The following is a 15,032-nucleotide window of genomic DNA, read 5'->3' as shown; positions in this document are numbered from 1 at the left end:
AAGTGGAAATCCCTGTGCACGGCTTTCTTCGAGATTGCTGCTAACTGCAAAATCTGGATCATGGTTTGGTCCCTGGGGTGTGCTCAGAAAAATACTTACAATCTTCCATAACATGTGCTTGGTCTTCACAACGATTACTCATCACAAAAAATATCCATAACTTCACTAGAGCTGCTGTTTTTGAGGTGGGTTTTCAAGTGTAATTTGAAACAAGGTAAAAGAGTAACTACTCATTGCTACATAGCAAATCAAGCTTGCACTGAATTTTTGTGGCATACATCACTTCCTGTGTTTGTTTCTTCGTTGAAAAAAACTCTTCAAATTCTAATTGAAAAGCTTTTCTTTTACAGATTGTTTGAACTGCAGTAAGATTTCCCAGCTGACAGACCGACTGGGGACACTGGAGGCTAAGGTATACTTCTTCCGATTAAAGTATGATGTCTTTATTGAATTGCAAGATGTTTTAATTTCGAGATAGGACATTTGGCTCAAATAGTCGGTGCTTGTGTTTGTACTCCTTCCCATCTGTCTCATCTCGGATTTTCAGCATATCTTTCCATTCCCTTTCTATTCATCGCAATCAGTAAGGATAGGCACCTCCTCCCAATTATCCTCAACACTGGTGCCCTGCAAGGCTGCTGTATTCCTGACACACTTACAGCTGTGTGGCCACATTCTGCCCTAACTCCATTTTCAAGTTTGCTGATGACACCACTGTAGTGGGTCGGATCTCAAACGTTGACGAGACAGAGTACAGGAAAGAGATAGAGAATCCGGTGAAATGGTGCGCCAACAACTGTAAAACTACAGTGCACATGATGATGGGAATTAGCCCTGGTGGAGCTATTGATGGGCTGAAACCTTTGGACTAGGCCTAGCCCAAATTTTGCTGGGCAAGTAGAGTTGAAATAAGAAGCCCAGAAAAGGGACCATGATCCTTTTGAAGTCAAATTCAGAGTTTCTATCCGTGTGAGGAACTTCGACTGTCTATGAATTCCGAGAGTTATTCTCGAGGAAACAGGGCCAGCGTCTTATATGTGAAAAGCAGGCAGAAGACCTTAAAGAAGCCCGTAGATCACCTGTATCACAGGGAATCGTCCTAAGAGGCAGGTTTTCCTACAATCACGCCACTCTTGGCCTTCTTCACACCAGCCTATGGGCAGGAAAGTCTGCCCTCTAAAAACTCAAGAGCCTGTCATCTGGATGGTGAAGATTCTGGTTTGGGCATGGAGACAGAGGCAAAGAGACAGAGAAGACCCGATTGTCACGGAAGTGGGGGGAACCCTTAGACTTGGAATCCCCCCGGGGGGAGATCATAACCCTCACAAAGTCCGTGGGGAATCACCATTGATCTCCCTGTGGGGCTCATTGAGTATGAGTTCCCCTGGTAACAGGCAGTTTCCTGCCTAGCTGGAACTTTTTACCTTTATAAGGCAGATCCAGGACTGGGCCTGCTGAACTACTTGTCCCATGGAGGGACGAGTGCATGTATACCATGGCAGTGGGTTTTATTTTGCATTCTGTAATAAACTATGTTCCTTTCCAGTCAAGCTAACTCAGTCATTACACTGAGGCATTAATGTAACATGTAAATTGGTCGTGAAAAGGCAGTAAGCCACGTTGAAGGTTTTTAAACCCAGTGAAATGATTACGGAATGTCTTCTGGAAACCGATTAAGAATGTAGGAAGATCCTTTCCATGTACAATCCTGCTTCTTTCATGTGGAAATGGTTTGGAATACTTTACACAGGTGTCAGGTGTGCTTTCAAATGAATTTTGAAACTTGCTTAAGAAAAGCCTGGGGTAATGTTTTGCATTAATTTCTTCATTTTTTTTAAACTGTGGAGGATGTAGACGAAAACTCCTGTACCAGTTGTAGGCAAATGAGTTAATGTGGACACATTACAGGGTGACCGCAGTCTTTTACGTATCAAGAATCATCAAATTTGTAGGCAACTTTCTCAGCTTGTACTCCTATACATGTCTATAGACATACTACACATGTTTCTGAGTTGTGATTGGATATAGAGGATCTAATTAGGTTCCAGTAGTTCCACCATTAATCACTTTTAATCTGTTTAGTTTCAAGTTTATTTATTAGTGTCACAAGTACGCTTACATTAACACTGCAATGAAGTTACTGTGAAAATCTCTTAATCGCCACACTCTGGAGCCTGTTTGGAAACACTGAGTGAGAATGGCCAGTGCAACTAACCAGCACGTCTTTTGTACTGTGGGAAGAAACCAGAAACCAGAGCACCCAGATGAAACCCACGCAGACACAGGGAAAATGTGTAGACTCCACACAGACAGTGATCCAAGCTGGGAGTCGAACCTGTGTCCTTGTTGCATTGAGGCAGCAGTGCTAACCACTGTGCTGCCCAATGGACACTTTGGTGAAGTTTCAGTCCAGGTTAATTTCCAATCACCATGAGGAAGGGCTCAAATCGAATGATACAGTTGTATGTTTAATTTATTATTTTCTAGATATTTCTTGGCTTTTTTCAGCACTTAAGTCCTGAAGGAATCTATAACGTGGCAGGATTTTATGGTCATGCCAAAGTAAATGCCAATTTAAATGGCCTACAGCATACAGGGGGTTTGGAGGGTGAGGGGGCAGGGGAAGGGTGGATAGGGGGGCCGGGGGTCCCAACTAAGCTTTCTTCAATTTATAAAAAAATTGTATAATGCTGGGACTAGATCAAACCATCCACTTTCCTGTAATTTATTACATATCAAAAAACTCTAGACCAGCAAGGCTTTACTCGTCCTGGGTCGGGAAGGATGAGGTCTGCCAGGTTTGCTGCTCTTTTTCCTGGGACCCCCCCAGCCAGTGACATTGTCCTGGCAAACACAGGTGGAGTTTGACGTATAAAGCATGACTGTTTCAGGCATTGGTGAGCTGTCTCAGTGTGAAGCCTGACCAAGTCAGTTAAAGAAACCTATCTGTCGATTTGTAAAGCTCAGTGTGTCTGAGTTAGTGAGAGCAGGGTGAGAAAGACAAATTGGAACAGGGTGGTTTCAATGTGGAATTCTCTGCCATGAATAATTCATCAATGCAGAGTCCATAAATTATTTTGAAAGGGTTTGTACAGTTACTTGAAAAAGATGAATGTTCAGAAAGGTATTGGAAGTGAGGAGGGGAGTGGGATCAGGCTAGAAAGTTTATGTGGAGTAAAATGCTCGTTTGAACATGTTGAACTGTTACTATTCTTCATCTTGAGATGGTTGGCTAATTTTTCATTTCACATTTTTAATGCCATGGATGTCAACAATAAGAAATTCAAACACGTTTGCAGTGTCTTTATTTTGATTCCCAGATCAAAAGGTTAATGATCTGGGGCGGCACAGTTGCTCGTACTGCTCCCTCACAGCGCCAGGGACCTGGGTTCAATTCCGGCCTTGGGTGATTGTGTGAAGTTTGACCTTTCTCCCTGTGCCTGAACATGTTAGTTTTGAGTGCTCAGATTTCTTCCCACACTCCAAAAACCGGAAGGTTAGGTGGATTGACCGTGATAAATTGCCCCTGAGTGTCACAAAGATGTGAAGTTTAGTGGATTAGCCATGATAAATGTGCAGAGTTACGGGGATAATGCAGTGGGACAGAGCCTGGGTAAGATGCTATTTCAGGGAGTCAGTACAGACTCGATGGGCTGAATGGCCTCTTTCTGTAAGGATTCTGTGATGTGTACATTCATTACAAGCCCTTCCATTCAGTCCAATTCTGGTTCCCTTTCTAAGCTCTCCCAATGATGGAACTTTACAACCAGTATTTGTAAACATTGTGTTTGTACTTACGCTACAGGTGGCTCTATTGGCAGCTGCAGAACCGGTCAGCACTGTACTGACAAACCGCGGACACGTGACCCTTAAAGGAGCACCTGAAGATACGGTTAAACTCCAAGGCGCCCCAGCTATACGAGGCTTGCCTGGAGCTCGGGGTCCAAAAGGTCAGTCATACAAAAACATATCCATATTTTCTTTGATAAAGAAGACAATGTAGATCTTGTGGACTTAATCTCCCCGCGCCCCTCCGGCCCCTGCGTGTTTCATTCAGCTGAACTGTTTTCATGGTAGTAATTTGCTACCTCTCTCTCTCATGCTCTGCATAACCCGATTAAGTGAAACAACGGGGAGAATTTTCCCATTCCACCCCACCACGGGTTAATTCATCAATCGGTTGGGAAGCTCTGCTATTCAATTTCACAGCATTGGTTTTGTGTCACTAAATATGTGAAAGCTTGTCATTTAAAACTCTAGAAAAACTGCATATGTGTAGCTCATAGAATAATGGTGGTGTCATTTGTGATAGTTGTGTGGTCTGTGGATGCCTGCTGTCCATTAGATAATGGAGTCATCCCATGTGAGTTTGGAGAAAGGATAATGAATTATCTACACTGTTTCAAGTGGAATAGGATAGTACGAGAATTACATATTTCTAATGGCACTGTAGCAGTGACATAAATGTGTACCCCTATTGTTAATTTGCAATCAACAGCCAAGAGAAACAAAGTGTCCAGGGACCTGGGACATGGGAACTGTCTGTGTGAAGTTTGCACATTCTCCCCATGTCTGTGTGGGTTTCCTCCAGGTGCTCCGGTTTCTTCCCACACTCCAAACATGTGCAGGTTAGTTGGATTTGCCATGCTAAGTTACCCCTTAGTGTCCCAAAATGTATAGGTCAAGCGGATTAGGCATGGAAACGTGTGGGGTTACGGTGATAGGGCGGGATGGAGGGTCTGAGTAAGATACTTTGTTAGTCTGTCGGTGCAGATCCGATGGGCCAATTGGCCTTTTCTGCATTATAGGGATTCTATAATATTTATTCTTAAGGTTGAAGTAAAGAAGGACAACTGAAGATACATTTTTAGTTATTTCACATTACTTTATCTTTTGAATTTTTTTTGCGTTAAGGGGTTTGGGCATGCCTGCAGTGTGTAATATTGTCGGTGATCCCCAGTGTCGTGCTGCAACAGCATTCTTGAAAAAGTCAGACTTCTGCAGCTTCTGCAATGAAAATTCAAGTTACAGCAATTCGTACTGTCAAAAAAATGTTAATTGGTATGCAGAAAATCAATCCTGTTCTCATTAGCATTGTAGTCCAGGTCTTGTCACCAAATGTGTGGGGAAAAACCCCACTGGATGCTTTATTCGAACATCTAACAGATCAACCACCTTATTGGAGCAAGTATCATAGAATCTTACAGGGCAAAAAGTACTTTTTTTCAGGTATATTTTATCAGGTCTGGAAGGACCCAACTGAATGCATGGAAACGATAAGAATTTTAGATGAAAAAGTATGTGAGCACCTAATGGCAGGAACAACAGCAGATGTTATCATTTTACGCTGGCTTCATGTTCAGTGAAGGGGATTGATGCCATAAGCAGAAAGCTGTGTCCCTTTTTACTTCACTTATAGTAATTTTATAGTAATTATAGTCAGAACACCTTGAGTTCCAGTTATGTTCAGAAGAGACGCCTACAGTTCAGAGGCCTATCTTATAAGAAGTACAACGTGGTTCTTTAATTTGTCATGAATGTTAAATAGTTTTCACGGAAACCAGCTTCCTGGGTGTCGGTTTTCAGAGTCATACGGATTGTTGGAGGTCATCTTATTGAGGCAGTTGTCAAACTTTAAGGTTCATGATTCCAACATTTTCCTGGGCAAGTTACAACAAAGTTTGTTCCAGAGGGCCATCACTGCAAATGTACGTAGAAATAATATTGAACGTAGATCAGTACAGCAGAGGAACAGGCCCTTCGGCCCACAATGTTGTGCCGAGCATGACGCCAAATTAAACTAACACCTTTTGCCTGTCCTTGGTCTATATCCCTCTATGTCTTGCATAGTCTAATAGTCTATAAACACGCCTATTGTAGCTTCTTCCACCACCACTCCGGCAGAGGGTTCCAGACAACTACCATTCCCTGGGGGAGATTTTACCATTTTTTATCTCAGTGCTGGGTGGACTTGAAACTGAGAGAGTTTCAGACCCATCTTTTACACACACTCTGCCTGCAAAATTCTGAGTGAGCCTGGTGCTCGCTGCTGCAGCCTCTGGTTGGGGCGTAATGGGCCCAAAAGCCTGCAAAGGTAGTTTGCACGTGTAGGCCTCTGTTGCTGCACATGCATATGAGCAGTAGCAGGGGTCTGACAGAAAAGAGAGAGCTGTCAGGCCACTAGCAGCCTGAAGCAGCTCCTCCCACCCCCCCCCCTTGCAATCCTAGGGGCCCATGGCCCAAGATATGGTCCCCGCTGCACCCTCCTGCCACCCACTGGCTCCTCGTCCCATTAGCCCCATCCCTGGCACTACCCAGTGGGCATTGTCCAGGTGTCAGATTGGCATTGCCAGGGACGCACTGCCCAAGGGGCACCCCCTTGCCCTCGGCCTTCGTGGGGAGCATCAATGGCCTCTGGTTCCATCGGCAAGGCCACCTCAACCACTCCCCGTTCATGGGAAGCATATCTATTCCTCATCGGCAACCTTTCCCAGCAAGGTCATCAAGGTAGGTGAGCCCGTACGACTGAGCGCCAGGCTAGCCAAGCAGATGTTAAACAGCATTTAAATAAATTTACATACATTAACCTGCCTCTCGCCCATTTCCAGCGAGTGGCTGACCGCAGCGGAAATCCAGCAGTTGTAAAATGGCACTGGTTGCAAACACCGGCGCCAGTCGCACTAATCGCTTTACGCCCCACTTTATGACCATGTTGCCCCCGAAAATGGGTGCAACATGATGGTAAAATCGTGCCGTCTGTGTAAAAAAAAAGTAACCCCTCACATCTCCTTTGAACTTCCCCCTCTCACCTTAACTTCATGCCCCCTGGTATTAGACATTTCAGCACTGGGAAAAAGATTCTGACTATCAGCCCTATCTGCGCCTCTCATAACTTTATAGACTTCTACCAGGTCTCCCCTCAGCCTTTGCCACTTCAGAGAAAACAATCCTAGTTTGTCCAGCCTCTCCTGATAGCTCATACAATACTCATATAGCTAATGAATTTTTCACTGAATAATCTTTATACTAAGAGGTGATACCAATGGGACTGATTTTTGCTTAGTGATTTGATTAATCCCCAATTGAAACATTTGCCCCAGCAAGATTTGAGTCCTGCATTGCTTTAAAATTTAAAAAGCTTTGTCACTGCCTTTACTATTTATCAAGTGTGACTGAAGCAGAACCCTCTGAATGTCTAGATTTGTGTCCCCAAATCATGCTGTCAGAACCTAAAGTCCAACTATCCAGTACTATAGATGGTCAGACTTATAGTGTGCATCTACAAAGTACAAAGCTATCTCCAGTAAGTTTGCCGGGTATCCTGTTTTCAGAATTATGGATGATCAAGTTATTGCGGTAGTTATCAAACTTTAAGGTTCATGATTTTGTTTATGAGAATCCCATTGGGATTTGGCAGTACACTCACACACTGCAGAATTGAATCTTGTGTATAGATATCGTGACAGACCATTGAGTGCAAAGGGTGATAGCCTTAGATTAACAAAACTTTTTGATAAATATAGATTTACCATCTGAAATTAATAAAATATACATTAACGAGAGCTGACAAACTTTGAGAGGTCATTAACATTATTCAGCGTTGGGCAAGGTTCCTGTGGATTAGCAAATTGTCACTTAATACCCTTGCCACATCTTTCCATATAGTTCAGTGTCAATTGGTCTCTTGACACCCACTGCCATTATTTCAATCCCCCATCTAATGTCAGAATAATATTTACATCACTTGCCGAGAACTTAGAAGCTCACGTTCTCTTTTTGATCTATGGTTTCAAATTACTGCCTGCTGGTGTGCTTTAAGAGGAGTCTAACCTTAAGTGCAGCAGTTCCGTTGCTACAATACCTTCTCCTGCAACCCCGCTGATGAATTTTCCAGACCGCCCTCAAGTCAGTAGACAATGTTGCAGGTCACGCAAGGGGAGATTTAATTCAGATGTGTAAAATTATGATGAGTCTCTATAGAGTGGGTCAGTAGGCCCTATTTGCATTAACAGAGAGGTCAAAAAGCAGGGGGCTTAGATTTTGAGTCATTGGTGGAAGGAGTAGAGGATGATAGGTGTCAGGAACTCACTGCCTGAAAGAGGTGTTTGAGCCAGCCACCCTCAATGCATTTAAAAAGCTCTGGCATATGCTCTGGAGATACCATCACTTACAGGGCTATGTACCAGGAGCTGGAAGGTGGGATTAGACTGGATAGCTCTTTTGTGGTCAGCACAGACATGATGGACCGAATAGCTTCCTTTTGTGCCATAATCTTGCGATGTTTTCATGCTCCTTTGGACTATCCAGCAACATTTAACCCTGGGATTCTGGCGGGATGAGCATCAGACCGATTGGCTCTGATGAAGAGTTATCTAGGCTCGAAACATTGGCCCTATTCTCTCTCCACAGATGCTTTCAGACCTGCTGAAATTTTCCAGCATTTTCTGTTTTTTTTTCAGATTCCAGCATCCACAATATTTTGCATTTATCAGGCCAATTGGGGTTGGCAGAAGTGCCACCCTGCTGTAATTAATGATAGTGGGTCATGGAACTCAGAAACTTGGAACCTATATATATTGTTTCCATGTCACCAATAAGAACTTGCTTGCAGGCTCATTAATCATGAGTTATCGGGTCACCTTACGAGTGGAATAAAAGCTTATTAACTTACCTTAACGTACCTTCTGCTCCAAAAGCGATGGCGTTGTAATTATCTGAAAAATATCCTGTTGAAATGCATTTTCATCTCTGCAGAACGAACGAGCATCTCCCTTGATATTTGAAGTTTCCAATTCAGTGCCACTCCCCAATGTTGCAAGGAGCGGGGAGCAATGTTTGCTTGCGTTTGCAGCAAAATGTAGATATGAGCGTAAGATGATGCTCACCACTTTATCTTCACGTCTACCTTTCTCTTCACATAAATCACAGATCACTACAGTGCAGAAGAGACCCATCGAGTCTGCATCAACACATGAAATGTCCTGATCTGCCCACCTAATCCCCCTTGTCAGCACTTGGCCCATAGCCTTGAATGCTTTGGTGTGCCAAATACTCATCCAAATACTTTTTAAAGGATGTGAGGCATCCCACCTCCACCACCCTCCCAGGCAATGCATTCCAGACCATCACCATCCTCTGAGGAAAAAAAGATTTTCCTCAAATCCCCCCTAAACCTCCCACCCCACACTTTTAACTTGTGTTCCCTTGGAACTGACCCTTCAGCTGAGGGGAACAGCTGCTCCCTATCCACCCCATCCATCCTAAATCAATGGGAATAAATATAAATCCTATGGATATTGCCTTGTATGATGTGGGTATGCCGGCGTTGGACTGGTGTCCCTCGAAAGCTTGTGAGTCTATTATCAAATAAATAGGTTGGACTAAAACCTGGTGTTGTCAGACTTTTTACTGTGTTATTGCCTTGTAGCCATCCTCCAGGGCTGTAGTGCACGAAGCTCTTCAATAGGTATAATCTAGCAATGTTTTCCAAGGTGTTTTAATGATGTTCCACTGAGGCACATGGAATATCTCTAAATAGTCGAGACAAAAACATAATGGAATGAATTAAGGACTTTATCAATAAGACAGTCCAAAAGAGGTTTCTGCCTGTTTACGCTGGTGGGATCTACCAGACCTGCCAACGGCCTTGGGTTTCATTACAGTGAGGGGTACGTTCAATGGGAAACACCGTTGACAATGGCAGGACCAGAAGATCTCACCACTGGCCAATGGTGGGCTTCCACAGCCATGAACCGTGTGGCAGGTTGTGTGGAAAATCCCACCCAGACTCTCTTGATTCATGGGAGGATAAATGTGCAAAGTCTGTTGCTTTTCTTTTGCCCTGGAAGAATAATTCTCTCAGAAATAGGGAGAAATCTTTTGATGAGTTGTGTTAAAAATGAGTTGTTTTGGAACGTGTTTGAGTTTAGGTACAATCCTTACTTAAAATTCTGCCCCAGAAGTTCTGATTGTTTCAACTATCACTTAAAACCCTGTTTTGTAGGCGAGCATAACATTACAGTCCATAGAATCCCTACAGTATAGAAGGAGGTTATTCTGCCCATTAGGTCTGTGCTAACCACAATCCCACCCAGGCCCTATTCTGTAACCCCACACATTTACCCTGCTAAACCCCCTGACACTAGGGGCAATTTAGCATGGCCAATCAACCTAACCAGCACATGTTTGGAGTGTGGGAGGAAACTGGAGCACCCAGAAGAAAGACATGGGGAGAATGTGCAAACACCGCATAGACAGTGACCCGAGCTGGGAATTGAACCTGGGTCCCTGGCGTTGAGGCAGCAGCGCTAACCACTGTACTACTGTTCCGCCCAAAGTGAGCTCACTAATGTATGGTGGCAGCACAATTGACGGGGGGGTGGGGGGCAGTGGGTGGTGGTTGGCACTGAAAACTGCTGCATTCCTGGTCCTGACAACATTGGAGTGGGAGCATCCAGAGTTGCAGTCACTTTTCTATTGAAGAAAAAAGGGAGGAAAAGTATTTTTTTCCAGAGAAGAATGCAAGCTGCTAATGGATGTTGTAATCGTGAATGAGAAGCTATGAAAATGTGGTATGAAAACACGCACTAGGTCAGATTCTCGTTACTGAGGCAGGTTCCCAGCTTGACAGGGCACCCCTTGGTTTAAAGGGCCATTTGGACTAAATATTTGCTTTTGGAAGTAGGGGCAGGATAGAATCGGGCCAGGCAACCCCAGAAGCGGATTATAGGCAGCCATGGGGGCAGGTGAGTGCTGAGATGAGCTGGTTAGAAGGACCATCTCAATTGTCTAGGATTTCATCCCAGTGTTTTAGAATTCAATTTGATTTATTGTTGTCACATGTATTAGTATACAGTGAAAGGTATTATTTCTTGCATGCTGAACAGACAAAGCATAGCATTCATAGAGAAGGAAAGGAGTGAGTACAGAATGTAGTGTTATACTCAGAAGCTGTTTAGCCTTTTAGCCCTCATCCATCACATCCCTTAACAACACCCCCCACACCCATCCATAAGTCCTCTCACTCCCCCACCACCTCTATAGCCACTCACCCAGTATCTACCAAGACAAGACACAAGCAACCATGTGAAGATGAAGAAGATATACCTCCAACAATCTAATGTAGCTCTCACTCATACACTCTTGATAGTGAAAAAACGCCAACGTGTGAAACCAAATCAAAGTTTTTAAATATTCTCAAGTCATTAAAGCTTTTTAAAAACAAACACACTTCCATTCAATAGCCACAACCAAAGGGAGTTTATCCTTCAATAACCTTGTTAACTTGCCAATCAAATTGTGAGCGTAGAATTTGTTGCACCGTTTTTATCTTTGAAACACAGCCATGTATTCATAATGACATAATAACTGCCCTTGAAAAATGTTAAATAAAACTTTGAAACTGTGGAACAGGTAGTCATTTTTTTTTGCCCTACACCCAATGGTCTGCCAATGAAAGCAGTCCAGCAGACAGTGTTTTTTAAACTCTCACTAACAGATCACACATGTTTTTTTTTCAAATTTGAAGAGTAGGGGATTTTTTAAAAAGCTCCCAATCATGGTATCGGAACACGCATTATCTGCCCTTAAAAAGCAATTACATCCAGTCCATAAATTTGTAATTCCTACACTGTGGTTTAAGACCCTTGGAACAGCCAATGCTTCGTTTTGAACTTCAAACAAAGTTCCAATGGCCTTTCTGTGTTTAGGTTTCCCACCTGTGTGATTCACCCTAACTCTCCTTGCCCTGTCAGCAAGAGTGGAATTTGTCGGAAACTGGGGATGTGAATTTCACAGCCAGGACCTGCCTGCCATTTTTGAAAGTCCACAAAGTCTTCTGGACTCTGGTCCATTCTGCCTGTTACCACGTATTCAGACCTTGGTTACCAACTTTTCACACTGCAATACTCAACATGGTTGGTTGATGTTCACTGCATCTCTATACAAGCAAGACTGTTTTGTTTCCAGGGTTTTCCTGTAATGAGAGTGAACTGTAGCTCCATCCACATGCCAAAACCTTTTAAGTACAGCTAGTAAAAAGCCATTGCTGGACCGTTCCCATGAATTAGACCCAGAGGCTTGCCAATCTGACTGAACTAATAGGAACTTTCCTTACTTTACAAGGGTGCAATTTAGGACTTTTTTTTTGAATGAATTTATCAGTTCCATGTGCATTTTTTTTTAAAATGCTTCTTAATGTATTCATTCTCTCAAATATAAATAATAGTTTTGAAGGGTGAAGTATCAGCAGGGATTAGATCTGTGTTCACTCCGTTAAGTGGATCTGGCATTAATGTAGGATTGCTGAAGAATAGAATGTGCTTTCTGTCTCGTCCTTGCACTGAGTTTCAATTTCACTGCAGACTGCTACCACACTTTTGGCCTGATTTTCTTTTGGCTGCCTCTTTGCAGTGTTAGCACAAACTCTAATATTACTGCTGATCAAAGCCATTCTGTAGTTTTTATTTAAGCAAACCCCAAGTGCTTGATTAAGTGGACTCAGTATGCCTTATCTGTAACAGATCTTTCATAAACATGTGCATTTATTGTAGAATTACCCCAGTCATGAATGTCTGGAAATTGTCTCACTCAAATTCAGCCTCTTTATAAATGTAGGAACTTATTTTGCTGATGTTGAGAATTATGCTAGCTGCATAATTTAAAACAAACATATCTGCTCTAATATTAGGACAAATATGTGTATAGTTTACTTTATTAGGGTCACTAGTAGCTTACATTAACACTGCAATGAAGTTACTGTGAAAATCCCCTAGTCGCCACACTCCGGCGCCTGTTCAGGTACAGCAAGGGAGAATTTAGCATGGCCAATGCACCTAACCAGCACGTCTTTCAAACTGTGGGAGGAAACCAGAGCATCCCGAGGAAACCCTACTGTGACATGGGGAGAACATGCAGACCCCGCACAGATAGTGACCCAAGCCAGAATTGAACCCAGATCCCTGGCGCTGTAAGGCAGCAGTGCTAACCCACTGTGTCACCGTGGCAGCCCATCACAATAGATAAGACAGTTTGCCAAGGATATTTTCAAAAGCTGAGATATTTTGCTGGAATTTTTTAAGCGGTCATTTAAGATTTGTGTTTACTCGCTCATGTTCAATGGCACAAAAATATATTTGTTGCATACAAAAATGATGCGACTGTATGGAGTTCTGCTAAGACTCTGCAACAAGCATGATGTAAATGTAATCCTCGTGTGGTATGCCAGGTACAACTTAAGTATATCTCTGCGTTGAAAGGAAGCTTGTGACATGATGTGGTTGCAATTCACCTGGATCCTTTTTTTAGGCCCATGCTCAGTGATACTTGAGGAATGCACACCTCAGGCAGGGAACTAGAGACTTACTCAAGTTTGGGCCTCAGGCCTCATAAATATGGCTCTGAAAGAACCTGATGTGCCTCCACAAGTATTGATGGTAACGAACATCAGGCCATTCGCCTCACCGTCAGTCACCTAAAGGTGACCCCAGAGGGGTTTGGAGTTGGCAGTGGGGAGGGAGGTGGTGGGTGTAGCGGGGGGGGTTGGGATAATGGTGGTCTGATTGCTACATCTGTGAAGTTGTGGGGGGAGTAGTCCTGCTCCTCCTCCCTGTAACAGAAGCTTGTAGTGAAGAATGCTGGGAGGCAATAGCTTAGTGGTATTATTGTTAGACTATTAATCTAGAAACTCAGCTAATGTTCAGGACACCTGGGTTTGAATCCTGCCATACGTTCAATAAAATGTACCTGGAATTAAGGATCGACTGATGACTATGACACCATTGTTGATTGTCAGACAAGTCCATCTGGTTCATTAATGTCTTTCAGGGAAGGAAATCTGCCATCCTTACCTGGTCTGGCCTACGTGTGACTCCAGAGCTACACTCTCAATTACCCTCTGAAATGGCCTAGCAAGCCGCTCAGTTCAAGGGCAAGTGGGATGCGTAATAAATGCTGGACATCTATGTTCCACAATAGATTAAAGAAAGGAAAGCGCTGGCAAAGAACCTTCTTGACACAGGAATTAAGTTTCCCAAAGACATGTTAACAAATGCAAGAGGCCTAATGCCTGTTTTAGATGTCACGATAAAAGTATTTGAACTTAGTGTCCAAATGCATGTGTTGAGTAGGCATGGATTGTCCCATTGTTAATTCTGTTATAATGTTCCAGTTTTCTGAAACAGAAAATTCTCTGGAATTCTCTGCCCGTTGAAGTGGTGGAGGCTGCCTCGCTAAATATTTTTAAGAAGCGGGTTGATGGGTTTTTGATAAGAGAGGGGATTAAGGGTTATGGGGAGAGGGCGGGAAAGTGGAACTGAGCCACGACAGATCAGCCATGATCTTATTGAATGGCGGGGCAGGCTCGAAGGGCCAGATGGCCTACTCCTGCTCCTATTTCTTATGTTCTTATGTTCTTATGTTCTTAATGCAACAAATGCCAGTTCCTACCTCAATAACCATTCCCCCAATCTCGCGCCAATATTATAGCATCATTCTTTCTCACGCAGTGACTGAAATGTGTTGCACGCAACCATTCAGTGTTCTAGAATATCATTTAGCAATCATCAGTGTTTTTCACAAGGGAGAGCTGTTGTGACATCAACACGTTTGCTGCTTCAAATTGTAAGCAGATGTTTCTAGAATAATGTAGACAGCCTACGCAGAAACCCATTACAATAAATTTTAAGGTACCGAATTTGTTTGTAATTATAATACCTTCGAAACTGCTCATAATATTTGTAGGCAGAATTGATATTTGCCAGTCATAAAAATAGCCCACAAAAACCTGAATCCAGAGGATCACTGAATTACTGGTTCAAGTTCAGTCCACTGAAGCTGCCCTAGGATGATATGTGTTGATATCAATAAGAATGTATCTGTCCCAGCGTGAGGACTGTCCAGTTGAGTGCTCTTTCTATCCCCTCTCTGTTTCTAAAATGAGAGTTTTGATACACGCCGGGGTAAAAGCTTCTACAGACATGACTCAATAGTGCATCAACTTGGTGTGCTTGTCACAGATGGCTGTCTATTTTCTC

At 43.2% G+C, this 15,032-nt stretch overlaps 1 protein-coding gene across 1 annotated transcript in view; it reads left to right on the top strand.

Moving 5' to 3' along the window:
• The window catches only part of emid1 (EMI domain containing 1), a 355,515-nt gene that overhangs the window by 245,209 nt on the left and 95,274 nt on the right, over window positions 1-15,032 (top strand). The window contains exons 5-6 of the mRNA XM_080208227.1: window positions 351-412; window positions 3,806-3,950. Of these exons, the coding sequence (XP_080064353.1) occupies window positions 351-412; window positions 3,806-3,950 (207 nt within the window). The remainder of the gene's footprint in view (window positions 1-350; window positions 413-3,805; window positions 3,951-15,032) is intronic.

Source organism: Carcharhinus amblyrhynchos, chromosome 20 (genome assembly GCF_965287045.1).
Source record: "Carcharhinus amblyrhynchos chromosome 20, sCarAmb.v2.hapA, whole genome shotgun sequence".
Taxonomy (NCBI): Eukaryota; Metazoa; Chordata; class Chondrichthyes; order Carcharhiniformes; family Carcharhinidae; genus Carcharhinus; species Carcharhinus amblyrhynchos.
This window is presented reverse-complemented; position numbering and strand designations above follow the sequence as displayed.